Consider the following 12,034-nt stretch of genomic DNA (forward strand, 5'->3'; position numbering starts at 1 on the left):
ATCGATAGGATTCGGAATGTTACAAATCTGCGCTGGTATAGGCAGAATTTAATTGCCCGCTTTAATTTCTTTGCTCAGTTCATTTAACGTAAACCTTATATTGCGCTCTGTTTATAAAGCAATACAACTTCGAATGCGAATCCGTCGATCATACTACAGTGAGACAGAAAAACGAAACATTCCTCAGATATGTCACATGACATACTTTGCAGGCCGGGAATAGTTCACACAGCAAGATGGATCGGTGCCTTATTGGACGTAAATTCCTGCGTGCCTTAGCGGGAACGCTGCGCTCCGGGAACGGTACGGTCGGCCGTTTTGTGGCCATCAGCAGCATCGGTAGCCCGGTAGCCATCCAATTAGGGAAACCATGAAACAACATCGCACACCAACACAACATTCGCACGGTCCAGCCGTGGAACGTGGACCGGGAACAAGTTTTTCCCGCGCAAAACCTCATCAATATTCTGGCCCAGGCGTCGTTCGCTTACGGTTCACGCATTGCTAGCTGCACCGGTTCCGGGCGGGTTTCGGAGGGCTCCCCAGAGTTTCTGGAGTTGATGATGTCGGGTCGGGAAGTTATGTCCAAACAAAAGCAATACGCACGCTGGCCACGGCCTACTCTGGTGTGTGTGTTTTCCCATCAGATTTGCTACCGGTCAGCGAGAAACCATCGCAGCAGAATTCCAGTTTTTCCACGCAGCTTGGTGTGAAGGCGGCCGACGCATCAGCGGGAATTGATTCGACAGGATCGCGACAGCCAGCAGAAAGCAACGGTCCGGTAAGGGGTCCACTATCATCGATGACGAATCAAACAAGTTGTTGCATTTGAACATGCATTGCCTAAAATAATAAGAAGTTTTTCCTTTGCTGCGATACGACGGACTGGTGACACTGGTCCTAAGGACTTCTGGCGAAAACAAAGCGTGAGAACATTTTGACAACGCTCCTCTGCGCACCGAGAGGAATAAATTTGCAGTCACATAAAGTGGGATCGAAAACACTTACGCTGGCGTTGATCGTCAATGTTTCTTTCGCTTTTCAATGAGTTGTGCAAGTCGAGTTTGTATAAAATATATCTGTTTCGTTTACTATTTCCAATTCTTACTCCTTATCATGCAACTGTGAAGCACACATAGTTTTGCTAGGACATTGATACGCTCTACTCACTTCTACACTTTATTAGTTTACACGTAGTTGCTCTTGTTGGGCACAGATTTCACACAGACAACATGCTGGCCTTATTGTGTGGTGCTTGATAAAAACTAGAAAAGAACTAGACCTTTACACGCTCATGGCTATTATCTTACAGTAAGCTGCCTGGGGAGCTTTAGAATCTATTAGAACGATTAGAAGATTGAAGCAGAGCTTAAACATAACGTTTGCATTGGAGACATAGACTAATCTTGGACGGTGATCAATGGATTAAATTTTGCTCGAATTTAAGGGGTCCCTAGACGACTTTATCTGAGACACCTGAGATAGGGAGCTCAGAACAATAATTTCTATCTAGTCCAGGATTTTTCCAGGATTTGAACACATGTTCTGACGCCAGAATCAAAGTTATACAGCGATCTCACTTTATCCTTGGTTTCCTGTTGACATAGTCCTACAACAGTCCTGTTGCTCGATTATTTTCTCCAAAGCTGCTCCAAAGAAAAACGAGATGATACAAAAGCCAATCGATGGTTGGGTGGATCGCTACACTACCGGGGCATCGCAAGGAGAATCTTCTAGATTAGTCTACTTTCAAATGCATACGCTACTTGTAGAAGAAAGAAGTATTGCATTACGATTTAGCTGAAGTAGTGTCATATGTCATACACTAGAGTGTGCGTTTCACCTAAGCTTTACTGGAATGTGCCCGTATGGAATCGATTAATAAAGACTTCGAAGAGATAACTTTTTATAAACAATGTTTGACATTAACCTTATGACTTCTTTAGGCTACTAAGTGATGTTTTGTTGGGCTTTTTTCTGCTGAGATTGTCGTTTGATTGTTAGTATGTCTAGTTGTCTGAGTCTTTCGAGGAATGACATTGTATTTCTTTAGCTTCTTTAACCTGCCGCATGCATTATTTCACCTAACAGACGATATAGAGAGAGAAAAAAAACAAGGCTACCGATTCAGCGTCCTCTCAATCCGCTGGTCAACCTTAGAAAGACAGGTTGTCCTTACCGTTTTTGGACCGATTTGGCCGATAATAATGGCTATATCATAATGCACGTGTATGACGCAGGTCTGCAATGTAGTAAAAACAGTTTCCCACCACAGCGATCGTTCAATAGAATTTGTAATGCATGACACATAATACAATGTATGTACGCATGGTTTCTCAGGGACAAAAAGTGAAATGATCGCCGCAAACGCAACCGATCGCTTATGGAAGGAAGTCTGTCTTTGGGCGAAAGATGACCAAATCTGTAGCCACTCTCGGTGAAAGGTTGAAAATGGCAAATCTTGAGATTGACTTTATGATAATGCAACTCTTGCGGCCTGCTGTTTGGTCTGCATCAGTCGGGCTACCAGTTTTGGACCGCTTGGGATAGAGACACAGAGGGAGAGCGTTAAGCGCATAACGCTACTGACGGACGTTACGCTCACAACCGGGATTGATTAAATGTATTGCGATTAATTTTATATTGATTTACAGGCCAAAAAGCAGAAATGCAAAAAAAAATTGCATTTTAAAAAAAATCAGATCAAAATCTCCATCTGCATCGTTTTCGATAATGGCGGCTCTTGGCGATGTACATCAAAGTAGCTGTAGGTCTGTAGGAGCAGCACCATTTTATGTCCCCTAATAGCCGCCCTGCAACAGGTGCCTGGTCAGTGGTTTCCACTTCGTTACACTTCGGTAGGTTACAGTTAGTAACGCCTACCCACGTGCTGAGCACCATTCGCACACGTTCCGTTCTCTGTCGACGCTGATGCTAAGCATTTGCTAGTGTCCGCTATTAATCATCCCCAAAGCAACTGGCAAACGTGGCAGCGCAATTGTCTACTGCACAACCAACTCTAAACCAACATCATCTACCTCAGATCAACCCGGCAATTGGCACGTTGCAGTTTTCTAATGGTTGTAAGGGTGGGAGGCACCCGGTACACCCCCCCACTAGGGGATTGTTCAGAATTGTGGGGGTGGCTATCCCTACCAACTGTGAGCTGGCGAAGCTGTTGTTGCAGGTGTGTGCCCGAGGTTCGCTCTATTCTCGTGGTGGCGTCGTTGTTCCACGTGCTGGATGCATTATGCAACCTACGGCTCCGGACAGGCAATCGTCAAAGGTCCCCCTCGCTATGTTTGACGTACAGGGCATGTGTGAGGTGGAAGTTATGCCGTACAGAACTAAGCCAGCTTTAACGAACGGGTTTGAAATGCTAGCAGGTCCAAAATTGGAGTCATAACCAAGGGGCCGGAATGGATGGTCATCGCGATAAGCCATGAAGTATCGGTGTATGAACGGGAATTGAGCGGGCATGATTCATGGATTGTTCTACCGCTACCAGGGTTTTGCGAAATTGGACAATAAAGGAAAATCGGAATTGTGATTTGTTGGATCAAATTCACCCTCAATTTGGCGATCAGCATTGATCCAATTAAAATGCAGAATGACACTGACAGTTGCAAGAGCAGCGTTCGCTTTCAAGTTGCATATTATTAAAAAGGAGGTCACAAATGGCATACAAAGAAATGAAAACACATTCAAGATAAGCAATGTAAATAAATGTGATGATATCGCGTCACAAATGAGCACCAATCCCCTTTAAACATGATCGATCGAGATTCACGCGAAGGATGAGCAAGCGACGTGCACGATCCACCAAAGTTGGTGTGGACATAAATCAAACTGAACCGCGGGACGATAAATGAGTGTGACAAATAGCCTATTAGGGTCTATTATGATTGCTGGAGAATGGAGAATTTGCATGCACCAATGTGTGCGGAACTTATCGAGTTCGTGACGGATTAGTCGCGTGCGTTAATGGCGCGTCGTTGGGGCTTCGTGAGCTAATTCAAATGAAGGAGGCATTCAAAAGGCACACACACACACCGTTCTGTTAGACTAACTAAATAACAGGTCCACTCAAAGCTCTCGTTAGTTAAAAAGTGAAACTGGAGGTGGATGAGTGGACTACAAACAAAAAATTGATGGCAAATGGTTTGTATGGAAGTCACGGTACACCTGTGCGCCGGATGCTACCGCACGGCAAATACGACCCGGCGGCCAGTTTTGATCTTCTTTCTGCGTGGTCGATGTCCGGGCGCCCGGGCGTGGTTGCTTTTGTTTCCTAACTAATATGACACGGTGAGAATAAATTACTGGGACTTTCATTGACACTGGGCTTTAACCGCTAATCCTATATACGCTCCTCTAAGAACAAATAAACATATGCACAATCTGGAACTTCCGTTTGGGTCATCCGGTGACCTTCGGCGCTGGGGGTTATAGATACAACTCCAGAGCCGTCTGTTCGTTGAAACCGGTGTGAAGCAGATCGTTGAACGGGTTCAACGAGTCCAGATGACTAAGCGGGCTCAGGCATGGCTCGGACAGCTGCAACGAGTCAGCGTCCGACTCTAGGAACAGGCCAAACTCCAGCCCATCGTTCGGCACGACCGACTGACTGTTGGTGCAGGCAAAGTTGGGATGGGACTTCAGACCGCCCGGTCCGACACCGGTCGTCAGCGGGCTGAGACACGGTTCGGACAGTATCAGTGAATCGTTGTCCGACTCCAGCACCGAGCTTAGATCTACATCCATCCCGAGCGGGTCCGGTCGGGTAGGAGGGTCCGGTAGTAAGCTGGGCGCCGTTAGCTGAATATCGTCGTCTTTCTTCTCTACCGTTGGTAAACTGGGCGTAGATTTTCGTCCACGCGTTCGGGGGCTGCTTGTGGTGGAACTGGATGAGGTGGATTTTTTGGAGCGACTATTGCTGGACGTGCTTCGCTTGCTGGACGATCGTTTCCGAGCGCTGCTAGAGGAGTTGGTGCTGCTGCTGCTGCTGCTCGATTGTTGCGAGTTATTTTTGGAGGATGCTGACGATGGTTTAGGATTGTCGGTAGGTTGCCGAACCGGCGATGCGGCCGGTGACGAGGAGATGTATCCCGGAGTTCCGGTGGAATATCCCCCTTCCAGCAGTAGCAGCCCCTTCTGCATCACTTCCCGCTCGATCTCGTTATGGTTGATCATGTCCAGGTCGTTGTTGTTTTCAAGCGTGCCGGGCGGTGTTCCGTGCAGCATGTCACTTAATATCCGGATGTACTTCATCGCTAGCCGTAGGGTGGTAATCTTGGTAAGCTTCTCGCTCGATGCCGCACTTCCACTGCACTGGGGTGAGCTGACGGGTGAACTGGTGCCACTCGTACCGGCCACGGCAACCGGAACCGCTCGTCGGAGATTCTCGAACGCACTGTTGATCTCACGCATACGGCTCCGCTCCCGTGCGTTGGCCGTTTTCCGGCGGTACTTGCTAAGGGGGGCCGCTTTGGGCTTAGGTTTTTCCTTCGGCGTCGCCTTCTCCTTGGTGGTGGTCGTCGTTTTGCTGACGTTCGCCGTCTCTACCGTGGTGCGACGTGACTGCCGCTGTCGAAGGGAATACTTTTCATCCTTCTTGATTTCGGACACAAGGGTTCCGGTACCGTCCGCCGCCATCATCGACAGCCCAATGTAGCTGCTTCCGTTGTGGTTGTTGTTAGCGTCGGCCATCGAGGACGCCTCCATCGAGGGTTGCTGGTTGAAGGTGATCGCACTGATCGACTCTATGTTGTTGTGACGCATCGTGATCTGTTTGCTTACTATCCGCTTTCTTCTTGTGGCCGTTAAATTGTATCCTGTGAAGAGAGATGGAAGAAGAATAATAAAATGTAGACAATCGTTTCGATTTGCTAGCTAATGCTTAGTTATAAAAATAAATCTTGAAACCCAAACTTGAAATCCAAATATTTTGCAGGCCTGTATTACATTCCTGCTTTGAATGCAAGGAATCTCCATCACAACACAAGAATGTATTAGACCTTTTTTCCCTCCAATAACCGAGATAAAAGACGTTATGAAAAAGGGCTCCATTGTGTGGTTTATTCCAACAAATTCTTCCCCCTCCAAACTACGTCTAACAGCGTCCGGTGACGCCAATGTCCCAGCCCTTGCGTGACAAATGGGTTTCTCCCGGTTGCCCGGGCAGGCAAAAATGTTCGATCCCAACAACTTGTAAATCATCGGTAACAATTGCTGTTTCTTAATCCGGTTGGAAGCTGCTTTTTTCTGTTGCTTGTGTGTGTGTCCAGCCTCGCTTCCTCGCGGACACTTTCTCATGATGAATTATGAAGCCATGAAATAGGGGACGGCTCGTTGGGACCTGTAGCTGCCCGTGTTCGAATGGCCAGCTTAGTGGTCATCGGCATAATCGGTGGCCCCGTGACGGACTGGTTGTTTTGGGACTTTAAGCACACCGCTGATACTTGACACTCGCCACTAGTGATATGATCGGGGAAATCGGGAAACGGCGCGGTGTGGAAGATCTGCGCGGTTCGCAAACAAAGTTCAACACAGGGCCACAAAGATTAATGACTATTGACATCAGGAGGTCACCTACTACGCATGGCTCCGGGTGTGGGGTCAGAGAGCGGTTCTTGCCGTATCGTTTATCGTTTTGCATCGGGGAACAGATTATCAACTTGATGCGATGCGATGATTTCGATTGAAGCTAAAGATTGGACAGAGGTGCTACTTGGTTGTTGGAAGGAACGAAAGGGAAAAAATTGTGACTTGGTCAGTTTAATTACCTCCAGAGATGAGATGAAGCGTGAGTCAAATTGACTCATGGAGGGTTTTTGGGTCAGGTTGCACATATTTGCTCATTAACCTTGGAATTTTCTGGCACATCATTAAACAACTCAAGCCACGGTACTTGTCCCACGGTCTTAACAAAGACGTCACTTGAGATAATTGAAGAATCCTGGTGAGTGATACGTTACATTCAGTGAGTTGTTGTCTTAAAGTTTATAAGGCTTCAATGACAGTTACAGGCAAAATCAAGTCGCAGGAAGCCAGAAATGGCAGGCCGAGACCTTTCGAGATTGTAGGGCCAAGGAGGAAGAAGTCCTCAGCGAGTGTTCTCGTTTGATCCAAAATACGAACTTCAAACACCGGAAGTGTCTGGTGAACAGGAATTGGAACGAACTAAAGTAAGACGTTACATAGCACCAACATCAGTAATCACCACGCACAACAGTTTGACAGTTACTTTCGCGTTTGTTTCATCGTTCACAAAACACAAAAGCCACCGGCGGGTCATCCCGGCCAAAGGAGGACGAAGATGTGGAGTCGTGCCGTGTGATGACGCGACAAATTAAGATCCGCTATCGTTTCTCGTTGCAGGGAAAGAAAGAAAACAGCTCAACTAATAAGTGGCCGTCCCATTTTTATGAGTGAACCCAACAACGCCACAACGCTGTGTTGTGGTTTTTGCCTGTCTGACGGAGGCCGTACCTTGACGCCCTCTACGCGTCGGTCGGATCGCATCGTTGATTGAAGTGTCGATGAAGAGGGCCATGAGTTTTGGAGCCCCGCGTGCGTTGCGCGTGTAGCGTTTTGGATGAATAAAGTAGCCGGAGAGAGGTTTCTATTTGTGAACAATGCGAAGCAAACTTAACCTTCAGCCACGGGGCGGTCGGTATCCGTGTGCGGCCACACAATGGAGGCAGGACTTGGAACAGTGCTTGTAGTGAAGTGTTTTGCGACATTTCGCACACGTGAGTCGGCGGGAGAAGTGAGCTCTAACGATTTGATACGGCCTCGTTTGTTACGAGTTGCTTGCATAATGGCGGGGAGAAAGACATGCGTGAAGTTTTATTGGACTAAAGTTGATTTTGTTTGAGGAAAAGTCATATCTCATAAGATACATGCTCTCTCTCACTGACTTATCATCTTCAGCTTTACAGCTCTTTTAGAGAACTGGAAGTACCAGAACAGACAGAGTTTTAAATTATTGTGACAAATTCTTCTCGACAGCCCATTTCACACGCCACCTGTTCGAGAAGCATTCGATGTCGAATGTCTGCACCGAACACGAGCACCGAACTTATCTGAAGCAGTGCAAAAATCCGTCAAGACCCATGCCAAGTGGTTCAAAACAAGTTGTCAACCAGCTGATCGTTGTTGGCATTTTTGAAGGACGATCTTAAGCTGCGCAGCAAGATCTCGGCGGTGAGCGAGTTTGGAGCGCCTACTACAAGCGCCGTGGCACTGTGATGCACCGATAGCTTAACCCGTGTGTCAATTGCAAAACGACGGACCGTCGAACACTAATCGGCATCAAGATCGGATTGTTCATAGCATGAAGCTTCTCACGATCGTACGCCGCTCGCTGACGGCGTTGACATTTCTGGCTTCCCTACATTTGCTAGCAGCCCAGCATAATGCAACCGATCGATCGATGAAGACGAACAACCTGCGGTACGTGATCCACCACCAGCCCCGCACCGAACGAACGACAGTTCTAAAACAACCATAATAAAAATGTAACTCACTGGACGAGTATGGGAGCCTCGGATGGGCGCGATTATTGTGGTTGATGCTCGCAACGATCTGCGGTTACGTTGTGGAACTGTTCGCTGACCATGAACGGTTACCGGGAGTGACTTCTGATGAATTGTGGTTTTGCACCGGTAGCCATTAAGTGCATTGGCGCGGGCTTGCGATCTTGCAGTTGGTTCTCGTGATCGTTGGCGGCTAATCGCACTGCACTGCTTGGCTGCTACCGTTTTGGACAGTTTACACAACACACAACCGCTGTGCGAAAATGTCGTCCCTCCCGGAATGGTCAGTAATGCTAGGGACCGGAATCTCTGAGGGGGTTTTCGCTGCACCATTGCCGTTGTGACCTTAGCTGGCAGGTTTCCTGCTGCAAGAGTTACATGCAGCTGGTCTTCAAACTTGTCTCCTTCGTAGGGCATTGACTTCGGGTTGGTGATGTGCCTTACCCGAACAGGCTCTTGAAGATCTTTAAAAGGATGACATCAGCTGGAACTGGAAGAGGCGTTCTTGGCGGGGGAAAAAGATTGCCTTCACGTCCGGTTTTTCTGAGCTGTGATAACGGTGAGAATCAATCCGGTGGAAGCTGTAATGCCTCTTGTCTTTAATTTTTGCGAGTGATCAATCGTTTCGTACGATCGAATGCTATCGATACTGTCATATGTCCCCCTGGAACGTATCAATCAAACGTTTCAAACTCGATCGTCGCGCGACGACGTGTCAACGCTGTGAGCTTGCGAGTTGTGTTTTGCTATTCTATACCATTCTTCAGCACGTGATCGGAATGCTGGGAATGTTTGCGTAGCTACGGTTCCAGCGATTGATACACTTTTTACACTGTCAACTGTTTTCCCATGATGTTAGAAGGCTTGCGGGACTCGTTTGTATCTTGGATGATTGCTTTCCTAAGATCATTGATTATACTTTGTAGTTGTAATAAAGATAAAATATATCTTCTAGAATTAAAAGTATCTTAAAATTAGATCTTAAATAATTTTAAAATAAAATGTCACTCCTGATGTACGATCGTTCTTGTATCCTTCAGCCTGTCTGACTCCAGCAACAAAGGACCAAATCTGACAGTATCGTTTAAAATTCGGCGCCTCTTACCAATTACCAACAATTGCAAATTGCTGTCCCAACTGTCGGCCCAGTGAATGGACGTCGACCAGCGAAACCTCCGACACACATCACAGGCATATCGCACTCACAGAATACGCCATCTGACATGAACGTCAGCCAATGTTTGGGTTTTTTGCCGATGCATTTCGGGGAAGGCCAGTCACCGTAGCCGATGCGTGCTGTAGATGAACTTTGCAACTCACTTCCCCCACTAAGTGTGTGCGATTTCCATCGACCGAACAGATCGCGACCGAGGCGCAATAGCGCATACAGCAGCAGTAAGTGACCACAGCGACCACAGTTCTACAGAAATCGATAAAATGCGATGCTGTCGCTGACGCTGACGGTTCTCCCTAACCGAACGGATGTCATCCATGCTAACCGCACCCACGTGTAGCGGCAGACCGCAGCATGCATACAAAGTGTGCCTTCCCCCGAGCGCATGGGCTGTTTCGGCTGGCGATTTGACAAACCGCGCCTTATTTCGCACCCTGATTGATCGCTGACAGTGGCGTTGGAGACGCCGTGCCAGCGGGTTTTGTCGTGGCATTGCGACGGCCGATGTGATTCCTGGGAAATGCAAACAGTAGTCGTTTGTACGGGACGCGTACCGGGATGAGGCTGGAACCGAGTAACCTACATTACGGCCACTGGTCGGTTACATTATCCGGCGCGCGCATCGATGTGGCCCGTCTGGTGGAGATTTAAGCATTTATGGCACATTTCGAGGCACGTTCCTGTGGATAGCCTTTCGGGTGGTTTTGGATGCGCACTGACTCATGCCGCCGATCCGTTTGTTAGGGAGCCGGGAGTCATGTAATCGTTCAAAACTATAAGCAGGCCAAGTCACGACCTCCCGCGAAGACTTGGCGAGCGAGAGGGCAAAAAATGTTACAACTCGTTGAGTGCATAACAATGAGCAAATAAAATAAATTAGTGTCGTTCTGCTTTCGATGCACTTTCGGCACAATGGAAGAACCAAGTGCAGAGGCAAGGATTTTAATTGTATGGTACTGGAATGGACCATAACTCCAGTACGCCACTTTGGGCCAATTACTTAGCAAGGAGAGTGATTTGTAAACAATTAGTAGTTGGCAGAGTTTTGGACATTTATGCTTCATCAATAACATGGCTGAGCAATTTTAGCCCAGAAGTTTCTTAAGAGATGCATATTGAACTTGAAAATAATGGATGCTCCATGTAAGCGCAACAGAGCTTAGTTATGGTTCGAACATCAATAGCTCTCCCCGAAAACCCTGAGACTGCACTAAGCTTCTAGGTAAGACTTAGAAGCTCTTGTCTTGAAGATGAAGTTGAAGTTATTTCTGAACATTTCTAATAAAATTTTGAATTCCAATACAATAGTAAGGAAATTTGTCTGTTCTCATCTTGCAGTCTATCGATAAGCATACAAACAATACGACTCATGATTTACCGACACCGCGTGGACTGAGGCTGACATTGTTCACACTCTTAACGCCTCCGGGATAAATAGGAAAAGGGTGAGAGAGATTTAGGGCGCGGATCGTACTGACGTCGTTTACCGTACAGTACGCAGCAACGATTTAACGGACATCAGTCACGGTGCATCAATTGACCACGTTTCAAAAGGCTTGGTGACCGTGTGCCACAGCACGTGTTCCATGTAATTGCAATTTTCCTACTTTTCAGTCAATACCTGCAGCGGGAACCAACTTTCATCAGATCCGGCTGGTGATGCTTCTCAAGAACGTGCCCCCCAACCCAAAGTTAAAGTCAAAAGGCAAATGGCGCGTCATTACGACCGCTAACCCCCGCATGAAGAGCTGTCGCGCCTTGGAAGAGCGGCACCAAACGGCACCATCACGCGTCACTTGATGCGAGCGTCCTTCTCGGAATGCATCTGTGGCATCAAGGTTGGCGTGGCCGGCGATTTATGGAACCCTCGCACGTACGCCACAGTCGCCATCGACAATCGACGACAGTTTCAGATCGTGTCAAGCTGATTGGAACGCGTCGCACGGTTTGAACATCATCTTCAGCGCTGTTTCGGTACGTCTTTGGAGTGTTTCCACGAGAGGTGCTTGCTGGTCGATAAATCACCGGACAATGTTTGCTGGAAGTGTGACGAGTTTCAATAGTTGTAGCCTTTTTTATCTACCAGCGAAAGTAGCTCTAGCAGTAAACCATGTCAAACAATTTGTAAAACGCCTTTAAACCACTGAGCTGAGCTGAGTATTCCATTTCAAATCACCAAATTACATGCTCCTAATCACATTTACAGTCCCATTCGGATTTCTGACGCTGCACAATTTTTCGAGCTAAAGCGATTAAAGATCACCAAATAAAAGATCAACCGATTAAGCAACACCCATCGGAGTCTGGAGAGTCGCTGCAT

At 47.4% G+C, this 12,034-nt stretch overlaps 1 protein-coding gene across 1 annotated transcript in view; it reads right to left on the reverse strand.

Annotated features, from left to right (window-relative positions):
• Window positions 1–1,063: 1,063 nt before the first annotated feature.
• The window catches only part of LOC118502533 (helix-loop-helix protein delilah), a 29,473-nt gene continuing 18,502 nt past the window's right edge, over window positions 1,064–12,034 (reverse strand). The window contains exon 3 of the mRNA XM_036034804.1: window positions 1,064–5,834. Coding sequence (XP_035890697.1) covers window positions 4,447–5,781 — 1,335 coding nt within the window. The 5' untranslated portion in view covers window positions 5,782–5,834 and the 3' untranslated portion in view covers window positions 1,064–4,446. The remainder of the gene's footprint in view (window positions 5,835–12,034) is intronic.

The sequence above is a fragment of the Anopheles stephensi genome, chromosome 2, assembly GCF_013141755.1.
Source record: "Anopheles stephensi strain Indian chromosome 2, UCI_ANSTEP_V1.0, whole genome shotgun sequence".
Taxonomy (NCBI): domain Eukaryota; kingdom Metazoa; phylum Arthropoda; class Insecta; order Diptera; family Culicidae; genus Anopheles; species Anopheles stephensi.